The sequence below is a fragment of the Brachyistius frenatus genome, unplaced genomic scaffold (assembly GCF_029030835.1).
Source record: "Brachyistius frenatus isolate BFR_SWC_R1_liver_20210118 unplaced genomic scaffold, ASM2903083v1 Contig_31, whole genome shotgun sequence".
NCBI lineage: Eukaryota > Metazoa > Chordata > Actinopteri > Embiotocidae > Brachyistius > Brachyistius frenatus.
This window is the reverse complement of record NW_027210630.1, coordinates 871,304-886,364: the sequence shown is the minus strand read 5'-3', so window position 1 is coordinate 886,364 and position 15,061 is coordinate 871,304. Positions and strand designations below refer to the sequence as shown.

The 15,061-nt window shown below is 41.3% G+C and overlaps 1 protein-coding gene across 1 annotated transcript; it reads left to right on the top strand.

The window, feature by feature from the left end:
* Positions 1-941: 941 nt before the first annotated feature.
* Positions 942-11,030, top strand: dpysl2a (dihydropyrimidinase like 2a). Its single transcript, XM_069699746.1, has 14 exons — positions 942-1,286; positions 3,801-3,889; positions 5,000-5,184; positions 5,323-5,487; positions 5,828-5,889; positions 6,026-6,106; positions 6,192-6,260; positions 6,363-6,483; positions 6,766-6,922; positions 7,082-7,223; positions 7,349-7,519; positions 7,995-8,174; positions 8,792-8,975; positions 9,062-11,030. The coding sequence occupies exons 1-14, from the start codon at positions 1,245-1,247 to the stop codon at positions 9,151-9,153; spliced, it is 1,740 nt and encodes a 579-aa protein (XP_069555847.1). The 5' UTR covers positions 942-1,244; the 3' UTR covers positions 9,154-11,030.
* The last annotated feature ends 4,031 nt before the right edge of the window (positions 11,031-15,061 follow it).

Genomic DNA, 15,061 nt, shown 5'->3' with positions numbered 1-15,061 from the left:
CCAAAATAAACTCTCCTTTGCCTACTAATTTGTGTCAGTAGCTAAACAGTTTTAAAGAAGGTTCAACATATAATTTTTGGAATATTTTTCTCATGTTCCCTGTTTCAGACACACGTCTATCACGCTGCCCTGTTTACCCATACTGGAGCACCGAGCAGCTTGATAGAGGTGATAACAGAGGGTCAAGTGCTACTCTTACAATGAAACTGAAAGGGACCAAACTGGCTACGGGTTGGGCAAAGGCCCACTTTGTCCACCTTTTTAGGCCACAATTGCCCCAAATCACAAAGTGTATGTACTATTTGCTTTATTGTTGATAACAGAAATGAAAAAATAAGGGAGCAGCGAATAGGGACTTGATTCAATTCTTAGTTACTTCTAATCATTTGCATACTTTGAATTAGTGTTGTCACTTTTTTCTTTATTTTTTCAACCTGACAGACCAAAAAAATGTTTGTTTGTAGACAGGGCAATGTCTGGTTAATGTCAAGCATTATGCCATGGTTTAGTCCATCAATGCATAGACCTCGGAGTCTGGTTGTTATCTCATTAGAAACATGGCATTACATTTACATTGCAGTGGTTGATAATGTTTTTTATATTTTCCAGTTTTACATCTAGTATTTAAAAGTATATCCCTGTCAGAAACAATTGTTAATGCAATGTATTTCACACAATGTTCCCCTGATATGACAAAGACCAGCCAAAATATTTACTGAAATCTGCACAAATTGATTCAGAATTGTAAAGAATTGTAGTCACTTTATTCCCCAAGAGCCTGTTGAGGCCCCATGCCACATACTGGTCAGAAACAGTCAATTAAACAAGGCTGTGGGTTGTGTGTGTAACCTATTTTCACCCAAACCGATTTTAACACACCAAAAACGAAACATGGAGCTGTCGCTGAGCAGGGCGGGGCAGTGCGCATGCGCGATATCTCTTTGTGGCCCTTCTCTTCTTGGTGCTTGTCTGGTCTTCAGGCTACTCTTCCAGCAGTAAATCCCAGGATAGGACTTTTATGCAAGGATATAACCTATCGTTTTACGTTTATTGTTAGGCTGCACTGTGCACATTCGAAGATTTTTTTGTTTGTTTTTTTTTTTGTTTAGACACAGGCTCTGTTGAGAGTGAAGGGCGTCGACTGGCCAACAGGCAAGAGCATCCATTCATCCTTTCATTGGCATCTGAGGTTTTCCAGTCGAACCAGCCAGCGTTAGCCAAGAGGCAGCTGTGTCAGCTTCAAAATGTCGGGTTACCAAGGAAAGAAGAACATCCCACGAATTACAGTGAGTATGGTTTCGTGATATTATACCTGTCCTTCAGTGGTGGTGTTTCAGATCGAGCGGTGAGCCTCAGGATTAGACCCAAAGCTAGCCAGCGTTTAGCTGCCGTGTTCCCATTCATTTACACTGACGCTGTCAGCTGCAGCAGCAGCACACACTTGAGAGGAACAATGATAACCAGCCTGTTAGGTTTGCAACAAGCTGCTTTTCTCTTCCTCAGTAAGGGGTTAGGTAGTGTTATTTCTCTGTAATGCACTCGCAGACAGCTATATGCTCCTGTAGCTGCCATTATTAGCTCTCCTCCTCAAGTCTCCTTGTAAGCATCCTCAGCCTGGAGGGTGTAGTGAACAGGTTCCTTCAGTCATCCTCCACCTTCTCTCCTCTGACATCTACTTTGTCTGGCCCTCTTTATTGGCCTTTACTGTGTTTTGTTTTGTTTTGTTAAAAAGGAATGCATGTAACCCTGATTCTGTGTAATGGTATTGTAAATGTTGACGTAATATCTGTTTTCCTTCGTAGTGCAGCTTTCCAGCGGTGACATGGAAGCACAGCATTAAGGGAATACGGTAGGGATGGTGTGACAGTCAAAAGACCTAAAACCTCTTTTGCAAAGTAGGTCATCGGACAGCACCCATCCAAACCCTGTGCTTTCATCGTGCAGCTGCTTTCACCAGAGTGTCAAAGCATATAGACAGCAACTGCTTTAAGTTTAAGTCGATCATTTATAGTCACTTCACACTGGCTGTGTTTACGACAGAGGAGGAGGTTGTTAGGTGTCTCGCAGGTCATAAACATGTAGACAGCAGTAACTCTGCAGCAAGGCCTTCAGACACACACAGACACAGACTGCTTATTAGTGTGGAATGAAGCAGACAGGTTCACTCTGCAGAGTTTTGAACAAAACACCAAGATCTGGCCGGATCAGTAACAGAATTTGTTTACATTGTCTGCCAAGCAGGAATCCAGTGAAGCTTGTATTCATAGTTTCACATAGTGACATAAGCAGGGCGGTCCTTCTTCGTCTTTGTACAGTTGTATCTGGTATCACCTTATCAACACGTAACCAATTGATTGATTAAAATGTAGTCATTTAACTCTCACTTCTGGGTTGTTGTTTTTTTATTCCATAATTGATTTGGCTGTTGACAAGATTGTGTCTTTTCATTGACATTTTATTGAAGAAAAAATATTTTTAAATGAATTAACCGATGCTTGCTTGTTAGAATTTTGTTCATTTTGGAGTCTGTTGGTGCTGCTGCTTCATACTGATAGATGTTTCTATTATTTTGTCCACCTAGTTTATATCAAAAACTGAAACACGTTTCTGTGTAACGCACTACAAGTTAATAGCACAAAAAAAAAAAAAAAAAAAACCCTGCAAACTCCAAAATTAGCATAAAGTTGAATCGACACCTCTGTTAAACAGTTTTGGCAAAAACTGTACGAAGAATTTATTCCAGCAACTTGATTACTTTCAGCTCGGTGTCCCTAATGAACTGGAAGCTGAGCGGAGTTCTGTGCACTTAACAGTCCCTTCTTCGGTTTATAGTCTGGCCTCCACTGCCTGACACTTAGCCCTTTGTTAAGTACATTGAGTTCTGAGTAACCAATTGAGTTTTATGACTGTAGATTACAGGATTTATCAGGAGGAGGAGAGGAGCTCTTATATACAGTACGTACTTCACGTTCTGAGACATTTCTCTTGGGAGTTGATGACTGCTGTCATTGTTGGACACTGAAAGCCATTTTGAGATGTGACAACCTCAGTGCATTAGTAGCTGACCACGCAGGCACAGAAATGACAGAGGTTATGTGACCCACTTATGGGAGCGTAATGGCATCAGAGATCATGTCAGTAAAGCCATGACTTTTATATACCTAATGCATTCCCCCTGTCCGAGTCTGGACATTAGAAACCGAGTGTTTCCTCCTGTGAGGTTAGGAGTAAACCTTCTCTGTCTTCCTTAGCTCTCCTTGATGTCCTCAGAGACCCTGAAAGCCTGTAAGGAGAAGTAGGCCGGCCTAGTTCCTTTCATCTCATTCAGGTGGAGTTAATTGTACCACTGCAGAGACAGTGTGCTCCTACAGTACTTGAGGGTTTCAATAAAGAATTGCTCCCCCGCTTCAAATGATGTGTCTGCTAGGTGGGAATAAATCCAACCCCACCATCGATTACACAGGATGAAAGTCGGTATGGATTGATCTGTGAGCTGTGTGGTCACCGTTAGCTTTTTCACAACTTCGGCAGCATTCTTTGTACCTCAATAAAACGTTTGTGGAGGTGTCTGAACAAACTAGAAAATAAACTTAGCCAAATACATCCCTGACATTAGACCAAACTTTAAAAAAAAATTTTTTTTATTAACAATGACCTACATTTTCTTTGACCTTAGTAAAATTTACAATTGAATTATGGAACTGATTACTAGCAATTCAAATAAATGATTCATGATTTTACTCCAGTCAGCATTATTTTTTGCATTATGGGTGACGTAAAATGTTGTCTTTTCCTTTCAGAGCGACCGTCTCCTCATCAAAGGAGCAAAGATAGTGAATGATGATCAGTCATTCTTGGCTGATATCTACATGGAGGATGGAGTCATCAAGTAAGTTCTACTTTATTCTTTATTTGGATCCCTAATGCCCTCCACAAAGTAGTCATTAGTCTTCCTGGGGTGTACACACACAAAAAAACAACAACAACAACAACAAAAAGTTAAATCACACTGTATCATTGAAAAGACAAAAGACAGAACACACCAAACCTCAGAAAAATAAAAATCACTATTCATGTGAAATACAAAAAAAAACCAATAGCAACCTACACTGAAAACAAAAACAAAATTCAAATATCAGAAATACATAACAACAACAAAAAGAAAAACTATCAAAGCTTCAAAAACATTCAAATGTTTCAAGACTGCTACATGTGCATTTGCGATTTCGCCATAGACCTGAAACTTGAGCAGAGACATCACATTTTTGGAGAACAGAAAGAACTGGAAGGGAGCCAAATCCTTTGAGTGAGGGCAGTGCGGAGCAAGGATTGGGTTGTGCGTTGTGGGCGAGAAACTTACATGTTTTTAACATGCCTTGAGCAGGCAGGTCATTATGTTAGAGAATCCCGTTACCGTCGTGCCACGGTTCAGGTCGTTGGCACTGAATATTTTCCCTCAGCCGCCACAGAAGGTCACAGCAGAGCTTGGTGTTGACAGTCTGACCCCGGGGGATGAATTCATGGTGCACAAACCCGTGAATGTCAAAGAAAACCCACCTGGCTGCTCCTGTTCAGCCTCTCTTGAAACATGAATGCCTTCAGAACACCTCACCTGGCTCATTGCGTCATTCCTGTAGGTAAGTTTTGACATAAAATCAGATTTGCGCCCTCTGGTCATGTCCGTGGCGAAATCCCAGACGCACTGGACCAGCGCTCACACAACATGTCTAACTCAGGTGCTGATGATGATTAAACAATGAAATTAGGAATATTTAATCACGAAGGTTATAGCTTCCCTCTGCTTCGTTCATGTCACGGTGCTTCTCACTATTCAGGCGCAACAGGGGCAGTCTTGGAACCTTTTGATTGACCCTTTTCTATCTACAAGCAGGCCACACGCACACCAATATCACCTGGATTCTTGGAATCTAGATTGTCTCAGTTTTATCAGGTTTCCTTCTCTCATGTCCATATTTGTTTTTGTTTTTGTCTCCGTCAGGCAAATAGGAGACAACCTCATTGTTCCCGGAGGAGTTAAGATCATAGATGCTCAGGGAGGTATGCTGATGCCCGGAGGCATTGACGTGCACACCCGATTCCAGATGCCTGACCGAGGCATGGTGGCAGCAGATGACTTCTACCAGGGCACCCGGGCGTCCCTGGCTGGAGGGACAACCATGATCAGTATGTGATACATCAGACCCATTTCCTCAGTTTAAAAGCAGCGATTATAACCTTGCAGATGTGCATGCTATCAAGCGTGTGATTTAATTTTGCAGTGTTGTGCGTGTTGAATCCAACCTGTTTGTTTGTGTTGTGCAGTTGACCACGTGGTGCCCGAGCCTGGCGTCAGCCTGGTTGCTGCTTTCAAACAGTGGAGAGAGTGGGCTGATAGCAAGTCCTGCTGCGACTATTCTCTGCATGTAGACATCACCGAGTGGAACAATGGTACTCAGGAAGAAATGGAGACACTAGTGAAGGATCACGGTAGGTCGTCAACATTGTCAGCTCAGGTCTCCACATACGGTCTGACTTTTACTGGCGCAGTGAAGTGTTTCCATCTCACAGTTATTGTTAAACTGTTTCTCTCGCTTTGCATGGGGAACAAAATAACAACCCTCTTTCACTGAGTAATAAAAACTAAACAGTAACTGAATATTTCTGCTTTTGCAATTTTTATCTTTTTGATTTTACTTCTCTCCTTCGACCTGGGTTTTCTTCTCTCCTTCGACCTGGGTTTTCTTCTCTCCTTCGACCTGGGTTTTCCCTCTTTTGCTCTCTTTATTCCACCTTTGGCTGTTTTCTCTCATAAGTTTTCTATCTTCAGGTGTCAACTCTTTCCTGGTCTATTTGGCTTATAAGGATGTTTTCCAACTTTCTGACTCTCAGGTACGCTTGGCTTGTGATCAGTATTAGTGGGATCTCTGCTGAGTCTTCTGTCACAGCATATGTTTTCTAGGCTGTTAGATGTCTTTGGAGAGATGACTGCTCTACAAGCTGACCAGTGTGTATCACAACCTTGTAGATCTATGAGGTGTTTAGTGTCATCAGAGATCTCGGAGCAATTGCACAGGTGCATGCTGAGAACGGAGACATCATTGCAGAGGTAACAGAAACACTGATACAGTCAGTTCGGTTTCAGCAGTTACTTTGTATTTTGGATCCTAATGTCCCTTGTGTGGGTGTTTTAGGAGCAGAGACGCATTCTCGAGCTGGGGATCTCTGGCCCTGAAGGTCACGTGCTGAGCCGTCCAGAGGAGGTAAGACTGACCATATACTGTTTAATAATAAGAGACGGCTCCTTTAATGCAGTATACAGTATGGAAGAGAACAGTGTGTGACCTCGATGTCATTATGTGCAGGTCGAGGCTGAGGCAGTCAACCGCTCTGTCACCATTGCCAATCAGACCAACTGTCCCCTCTACATCACCAAGGTGATGAGCAAGAGTGCGGCTGATGTCATTGCTCTCGCTAGAAAAAGGGGTAAGAAGCAAAATTTGGATTTTTTTTTTTTTTTTTTTTTTTTTTCTCAGCCAGCGTGAAGGTGGATCAGAATGTTCCTGTTGTTTGGTAACGCACACTAATGTGCACTGACCAGTGACTGAACTTGAAATAATTAATCATTAATGAAGGTTATAGCTTCCACCTGCTCCTTGCTCCATCACAGTGCTGCACTCCATTCGCACGCAACATGAACAGCCTGGGGACTTTTTAATTGGCCTTCGTACACTGGTTACTGCTACTGACATCTTCCTGCTCCTGTAGGTGCTGTGGTTTATGGAGAGCCCATATCTGCTAGCTTGGGCACAGACGGTACCCATTACTGGAGTAAGAACTGGGCCAAGGCAGCAGCCTTTGTCACCTCTCCACCACTCAGTCCTGATCCCACCACCCCTGACTACCTCAATTCTCTGTTGTCATGGTAGGTGCTCTGAGCCAGGACCTAAAGATAACTGGAACACGCTTTTTCCTGCATTTTATTTTTACTCAGCCTCGTTATGAAATGCCCTTTGCAGGGGAGGGTAAATATAAGATGACACATGGTGAATGTCATAGTCTTCTTGCTGTCTTTCTTATCTAGTGGGGAATTGCAGGTGACTGGTAGTGCTCACTGCACTTTTCAGACATCTCAGCGTGCCGTAGGCAAAGATAACTTCACCCTAATCCCAGAGGGCACCAACGGCACTGAGGAGAGGATGTCCCTAATCTGGGACAAATGCGTGGTGAGCTTTCCATGACCCACTTTCCACACATTCCAAAAATTCCAAACATTAAGCACTTGCAAGCAAAATACCTTTTGTGCATGATTTGTTGCTAGTATGTGACTAGTATTGTCTCATCCCAAAAGGCTACTGGTAAAATGGACGAAAACCAGTTTGTGGCAGTGACCAGCACAAACGCAGCCAAGATCTTCAACCTGTACCCCCGCAAAGGCCGCATCGCTGTGGGGTCCGATGCTGACCTCGTCCTGTGGGACCCAGACATCACTAAGATCATCTCAGCAAAGACCCACAACCTGGTCAGATGGTTACTCAGCCTATCTGGACTATTGATCCACATCCATGTGTCTTTTGGATGTTAAGATCTAATTCTTAAGCCTGTATGTGATGGACTGCAATGCCTATTGCATGGTGGGCGTGTTCTGTTTAGAAGTGAGGTACAGAGGCCGTTAAAGGTATTAACACACTTCAGCAGAAGTAACAATATACAAAGAAAAATGAGCCTCAAATACATAGTTTACAGTGCTAACATAACATTTACAGTGAACAGTCTCTCGTTGGAGCAGGCAAAACAACAACTTTCAGATGGGCCGCAGCAGGATATCAAAATGAAAATCACTTGAAACCTGTGTGCCTCTGTATTTATCATACTAGTTTCAGGCTATAGAACTACATTATTTACAATAATTATCATGTTATCCAGCTACTCTTCAGTGTTTAGAGTTCAGAGGTCCTCCGGGGGTTTTTAGTTGATGAAACCTGTTCTTCTCTCAGGCCGTAGAGTACAACATCTTTGAGGGGACAGAAGTGCGCGGAGGTCCTCTGGTGGTGATCAGCCAGGGGAAGATTGTGTTGGAAGAAGGCAGCCTTCACGCCACGGAGGGCTGCGGGCGCTACATCAGCCGCAAACCCTTCCCGGACAACGTGTACAAGAGGATAAAGGCTCGCAGCAGGGTGAGTCTTAATTGCAGGCATTTGCACCACTCATCTAACTATATTTTACACTTTTACAGTGTTTTATTTTCTGTCTTAACATCCATAAGAATATATTTTTCAGGGTTTGAATTGCCAAAAAACATCTTAATATAGTTTTACGTCTGTTTTACCCAGAACAGGTTGTTTTGCGTCTGTGCATTTAAGGCACATTGATATCAGTGACCCTCTACTCTGATTGGCTGAGTCTTTTCAGAGTGACAGGCCAAGGCCAATCACAGATTTTCTTCCGTTGTATAGCTTCATAGCTCTGTGACGGAAGGACCGCTCAGTGTTTTCTTTCACTTAAAGGTTTGGACAGTGGGCTGCGCTGAGGGTAAACATACGACATGAGTGGGAGTTTGTGATGTCACAAATTCACTATGACATCAAAAACTTACAGTTGTTGAACAGGGGCTGTGTGCATTTCTCTGTGTAGAGCATTTTAACGCTTGCACTGTATTTATAGAGCACACAGACCTGCTTTATGAACAAAAAGGAAATCTGAATTTAAGCAATATGGGACCTTTAATTCTTACATTATTCATGGCCTGTGAACTACACAACTTGTGGTCTGATGATTTGGCTGGTGGGCTTAGCTTACAGAGCTGCGAGGAGTCCCCAGGGGTCAATATGATGGGCCGGTGTGTGAGGTGACTGTGACTCCCAAGGTGATGTCCACCGTTTCCTCGGTGAAGACTTCACCTGTCAAGCAGCCGCAGCAACAGCAATTTACTCCCCAGCCGGTGCGCAACCTTCACCAGTCTGGCTTCAGTCTGTCTGGTGAGTGAAAGCACAGATTTCATTCCTGGTAGTTGGCCTTCTGTCACAAATAGACATTTAGGTTTTATTGTAATTTAACGTTTTAGGTGCTCAAGTTGATGACAACATCCCTCGCCGCAACACTCAACGCATCGTGGCTCCCCCTGGTGGAAAAGCCAACATCACCAGCCTCGGCTAAGCTCTATTTCCGACTGAGCCGGGGTGCAGGGCAACAAGGGACCAGAGGCCACTCGTACCAATGTCACATCACATCTCTTATGTCATCACCTCTGACTCCCCCCTGCACCACTCTCCATCCGTTCTTATTCACACATTACCACCATGTCACCTCATGTTAAAAGATAAGAAAGCACTATTCCATTTTGTTTCATCTTCTTGCCATATTCCAGTTTCAAGGAAGGATCAAGTGAATTGAAGCAGCTTTTTCGCTGTTTTTTTACACCCAGTTTGATTATTGATCGAATTAATTTGTTTACATTTTTGTATCATTTTTGCTGTTTAGTTGCCGTCTTGGGTCAGAAAGTTGACACAAAACTTTGTCCCAAGCAGCAGTCGGTTTCGTGAGTGGGCATTTTAGCAACAGCAGGTGTTTACAAGTTTTATTCTCGCACTGTTTATTTTCCAGATATTAGAATGTTTTGGTAATCATGTTAGACTGCCACCTTTAATTGAAAGTAAAGCCTCTGCTGCCCTCGTTATAACACTAACAATGCAGTTTTACTGCTAATGTTTTTTCACTGTTCATGAAAAAAAAAAAATCTCAAAATGCTCCATTTGAAAGATTAGACTGTAGAACACCTTTTAAATTTATTTAAAGTTTGCAGTATTTTTGTTTAGGAACTCAGCTGAACAATTCACCCATGTCTTCCTTTTGTGTTATACTGTAGTTGCACTTTCTTCATTTTATATAATTGGTGTTTTATGTTTGATCCCGTTAAGTCATTTTGGAAAGCGCTGACTGCACTGAAAGGAAAAGAAAGGGTATTTCAAGGTTAAACCACTTGTTCAGCTTTGGCTGGAAATAGGTGGCTTTTGTCTGAGAAACGATAACCTTTTCCCTCATTTCGTCATTGTGTGTGTGTGTGTGTGTGTGTGTTCTTTTTTTCCCCCTCTTGTGTTGAAAGGTTGTCAGGGCAACACGCTTCCAGCCATCAAACCTGTGTATACGGTTCAGGATGCGGACAGACACCATAAAGAAGCTCAATGGGAGGTTTGCCAACGACCTCTCTGCACCTGGTGCTATATGACCATCGCTGTACATGTGCAGATGATGTCCACGTCCACACATCAGTAGTGTCAGCCTTGCAAAACTAGCAGCCAGGGAGAGACTACTTTTTTTCACAATTTGTTTTGCACCTGTAACAATCCAAATGGTAAAACTATACGTGAGCTTGCAACTTTTTTTTCATTTGTATTGGATATGTCTGTGTTTTAGGATATGTTGAACTACTTGCCTGCCTGTTCTGTAAGATATTGATAGCACACTGTATCTATGAAGGCTCTTTTAAAGAAGTGAAAGGATGGTGTTTTTTTGAGACCTGATGAAAAATGCTTCTGTATGTATATGAAATCCCACACAGTGTGCTGATGATGTGTCCACTGTTCTCGGTGTTAGTGTTGTGAATGAATTACCAGATATATCGTTTCTTTCCTCCCTCACCCCTCTCATCTGCCCGACATTGTCGACACCAGATTCACTCCAGTTAGTAACTGCACTCACTGAACCACAACAGGTTGTCAGTGACGCGCTGCACTGTACAACCATACTGTTAAACACTGGATTATTTCCTCCTCATTGCCTTGTCAAGTGTAGGTTTTGTATGCAAAACTATAATGTGAAGTGATTTACATTTGGGGAACTTTCTTGGTAATGGATATTGAGTTGTAATGTTGAGCACTGTTGTTTGCCCTCTTCCACCTCGTGTGATACTCTTGCTCATGTATGTTTTGTAGGATACCAGTGTTTTGGGGGAAATCATCGGTCCTGTCAGCATCTGACCCTATCTGTGTTGACTTCAATGGATTAAAGTAATAAAAATTAACTTATGCTGCCTCTCTCATTTTAATTATTATAGGGAACACAGGGATGATGTTCGGATACATAAACATCGGTTTAGTTTTGTTGAGTTTAATAGAAGTTGTTAATATTTGGAGGATTTTCAATGAAACATACTTCTCTCTTAATGACTAATTAAGAACATATAAAAACTAATTGGATCCATTAAAACCTATATAAATGTTTAATAATTATTAGCAACTTGTATATCTAATAAGTTCAGTTATTGCCCTGTAGACAAATTTGACATGTTCGCATTTTCAGCTGACTTACTGTGCAATGATTTTAAAGCAAAATCCAGTACTTAAGGGTTGTTTTCAGTTACATTCACTTATATATTTTCAGTTTTTTAATTCTACTCTTTACTTCATAGCAAAATATTGTACTTTATCTGACAACTATACTTAACTCATTTCTTTAGAGATTAAGATTTTACAAACAAAATCTTTGAAGACCCCGTGAAAGGTGATCCATTGAAAAGATGAACAATTCATGTTAATAATGGTTCTGCCTTTTAGTTTGTTGGGTTTCCTGTTTTACTTTGAAATCACTCCCCTCTGCTTTGTTTTACTTCCTGTCCTTGTGTGTTTTTCCCACCAGTTTCCAGACTCACCTGTGTTTACCTCTGCCTCTCTTCTTCTCAACTGTGTCGTTGACGTTCTTCGTTCCTCCCTTTGACTTTATTTCCTGACATCTTGTTGCTCCTGGTGTACGACCTCTGCCAGTTCCTGAGTTTTTGCCTATTTTTTTTTTTTTTTACCTGCAGCCTGTGTTTTTTGTTGAAGAAGGAGGTGAGTAAACATTTGAATTCGCTAAAACCGGTGGTGTGTTTGGGTCCTGTCTCTTCCTGTGTGCTGACATGTGACAGGAAAGTTAGTCAGGTGGATTGGGCTAATGTGGGAACCTTTTTACAACTCTTACTTGTGTGCCATATTTCCTTATGAAGGAAGGACATCAGACCTTTTTTATTTTATAAAATCCCAAAGATGTTTTCTTATTAACTCACTGGACAATTTTCAGGCATTGTATTCAAAGGGAAAGTGGCACATATATGTGTTTCTTGTGCCAAATTGTGAGAGAATTTGCTATGATTAAAGTTTAGAATATATTAATTTATTGAAACAAAACACTCATTGTTTAATATGCATTATGTTTGGTCATTTAATTTAGTAGACCTAAATTATCGGTAATAGATAGGCTGACATCAGCTTCACTGCAAAGAGCCATACAAATACAATGCTACGAGCACACGAATACATCAGTAATAACAACCCAATATGTTTGACTCCTTAACATACACTCTACTTTATTCCTAACTGACAGTATCAGTCTGTTTCAAAGCTCATACTGAGAGACTGAACGAGCTTTTAGATGAGCAGCACAAGCTTGTAATGACCAACCTCACAGATTAGACAGTTCTCAGTGAAGGGGTTAAAGTCCCCCTTCACTCTGAAATGTATGTTGTTTATTGCTGGGTGGATGTGAAAACTCCTCTTTTCTTTTTTTTTACCTAAAATCTGAATATATGGCGTGTGCCTACCTTTCTAATATCACAGCTGGTTTGGAAGCCAATCATGGTCCAATATGCAACTAACATAAATACATCGTAGAAGCTTTAAACATTCACTCTGAGAATACTTTTTTTTTACATCTTGTCAGGGAGAAGGGGGAGTCGATGTCATTTTAAGCCTTCCTGTCCTGGTTCTCTAATAACACATTGCACATAGGGCTCTTTAATACTATAATTAACCTTTCCATGAGTGAATTGTTTTCCTTCTGATGGGATATTTTTACATTGTGGTATTCTTAGCCTTATTTTACTTAAGTAAAGCCTGCAAATCTCTCTTCCAACCCTGATTAAAAGATTATCTTGGTCACTTAAGTAATTCATTAGAATTAGTTAATTGGAATTAGTAAATTATAGAAGAATGACTAAGCACTCTTTCACTGTCCTTTATAATTAGTAACAAATTTCCTTTCCAGGAACCTTCTTAAGGATTTGCAGATATATAAAAATCATTTTCAAAAAGATTAGCTTTTTATATATGCTATTTCGCATATAAAAAAAAAGTTTTCTCTGATTTTAAAACTTATAAATCATCTTTTTACTTAAAAGCTTTTAAATGTAGCGGCATGATTTTCACTTTGTAGTGGTTTCTGTTATTTATATTTCATGTTGTCAATGTCATCGTCATATGCTGGTACATACTGTTTCCTAACAGAAGCACATCATACTAACATATCAATCTTCATCCAGCGGCAGAGGTGTGAGGAAACGATATGTGCTGGTGGGATACTAGCAGCATATGCCGATAAAATTCACAATGTGAAACATATTTATAAATTATTTAATAAAAATTTTTTTAAAAAGAGCAATCTAATCTAAACAGGCCTCCATGTAGCTCAACACAGTCCTCTCCTGTTGAGTGTTTACAGTGGCAGCAGGGGAATTGTGTGTTTTATTGCGCAGACTATATACCAAAAAGGTTTATTGCCAAGCTGTGGATCCAAGTCAAGCAGACCAAAAGAAAGTCTTGTCTCATCCATCAGCCTATTGATTTTGGATTGCAGTGCAAGAAATATGCTCTCAAAACTGTCTTTAATATGTGCATAAAAATACTCAAAAATAACTGCCTATAGATGGAGTAAATTCAGGAGGCAACAAGACACTAGGTGGAGGCACAGAGTCGCGGCACACAGTCTCTCAGCAGCGTTTCGATGTTGCAGCTCCTTTCAACACTTCACCCACAGGGATGCTTCCAGTAAAATGAACTGAACAAGACAACGGCTAAGTCACACTTGAATGCACACATCAACAAAAGTTGTGTGATTAGTTGGAGTGGAGCCCCCTGGCTGTCTGACAGTTGTCCAATTAGGATTTAGCATGATGAGCACTGATTAAACCAGGGAGGGGAATCCTATAATGTCAACATCTTCACACGAGGAGAGCTTTAGAAAGGAGGAAAAAAAAACAACATCAAGAAGAGTTTACAAAGCTAAACCCTCTAGGGGGAGCGTGCAAACATGAGTCACCACCGGCACTAGCCATGCTTTCAATCCAGTGAATCACAGATGCTATTATAAGACCACAATCCCTCCCAGAATTGATCGGTCATGGCCACAGTGTCATCCATATTAATAGACTGTAACCATTAAATTCATTCTTCTTTAGAATCAATGATTGCAGGCTCAGTAAAATGCATGTATCAGAACAAATGCCATATGAGAAGTCAGAGGAAAATTATACACTTATTGATAATTTTACCATGAATACATAAAATGAAGGGGCTGGATAAAACCAGGGAGTCCTGATGAAACACATTATGGATTGCTCTTCCTCTTCTCCACTCTTTTATGACCTTAGCTGCAGATCTAGTTATGGTATTCATTTCAACTATTGCATTTGGAAGATGATATGGCTTTATAAAGCATTCCACAAAGGTATTTGGTTTGACGTTTTGTTTATAATCCCACCACTCTCCACAACGAGAGATAATGGAGGGAGGGGTGAATTAGGTCATCTGTACCGTCTGTAGTTTAATGCTGGAGCTGGGAGCCCCTCTCCTAATGGCATTTGCACAGAAATGGTGTGATTTACAAGTTCAGAGGCAAGCCAGTCAATGACAACCCGGACACATACATGCACTCTCACTACACTGCCGGGTCTCTCCCATGTGGGAAAGCTTTCCACTTCAACAACTGACCTTAGCTCGGGGATGAGGTGGGATTGGCTTAACAAGTGCCAACTGCATCTCCTCCCCCTCACACTCACAAAGGGAGTAGATCTTAGTGCACGCACAGAAGGAGTAGCCAGGATAGAATAAATCGATAAGGTTGGCAGAGGTTGTCTTCTTGCTCTTTAATGCCTCTGTGCAAACAAAGACACTTTGCAGTCTTGAACTCACACTAAAAACACTCAGTTTCTCACCTTTGCAATATCACCCACACTGAAGACAGAGTTAAAACTGTGCAGGGATGTGGATGCCGACTAAAAAAAGACAGAAACACAAGAAGTACAGCCTGAGAGAAG

What these genes read in the sequence shown, in the direction of transcription:
- dpysl2a (XM_069699746.1), top strand. Translation starts at nt 1,245, where the DNA reads ATGTCGGGTTACCAAGGAAAGAAGAACATCCCACGAATTACA. An exon ending in TCCAACTTTCTGACTCTCAG is followed by an intron (nt 5,890 to 6,025) that starts GTACGCTTGGCT and finishes ACAACCTTGTAG; the next exon opens with ATCTATGAGGTGTTTAGTGT. An exon ending in ACGGAGACATCATTGCAGAG is followed by an intron (nt 6,107 to 6,191) that starts GTAACAGAAACA and finishes TGGGTGTTTTAG; the next exon opens with GAGCAGAGACGCATTCTCGA.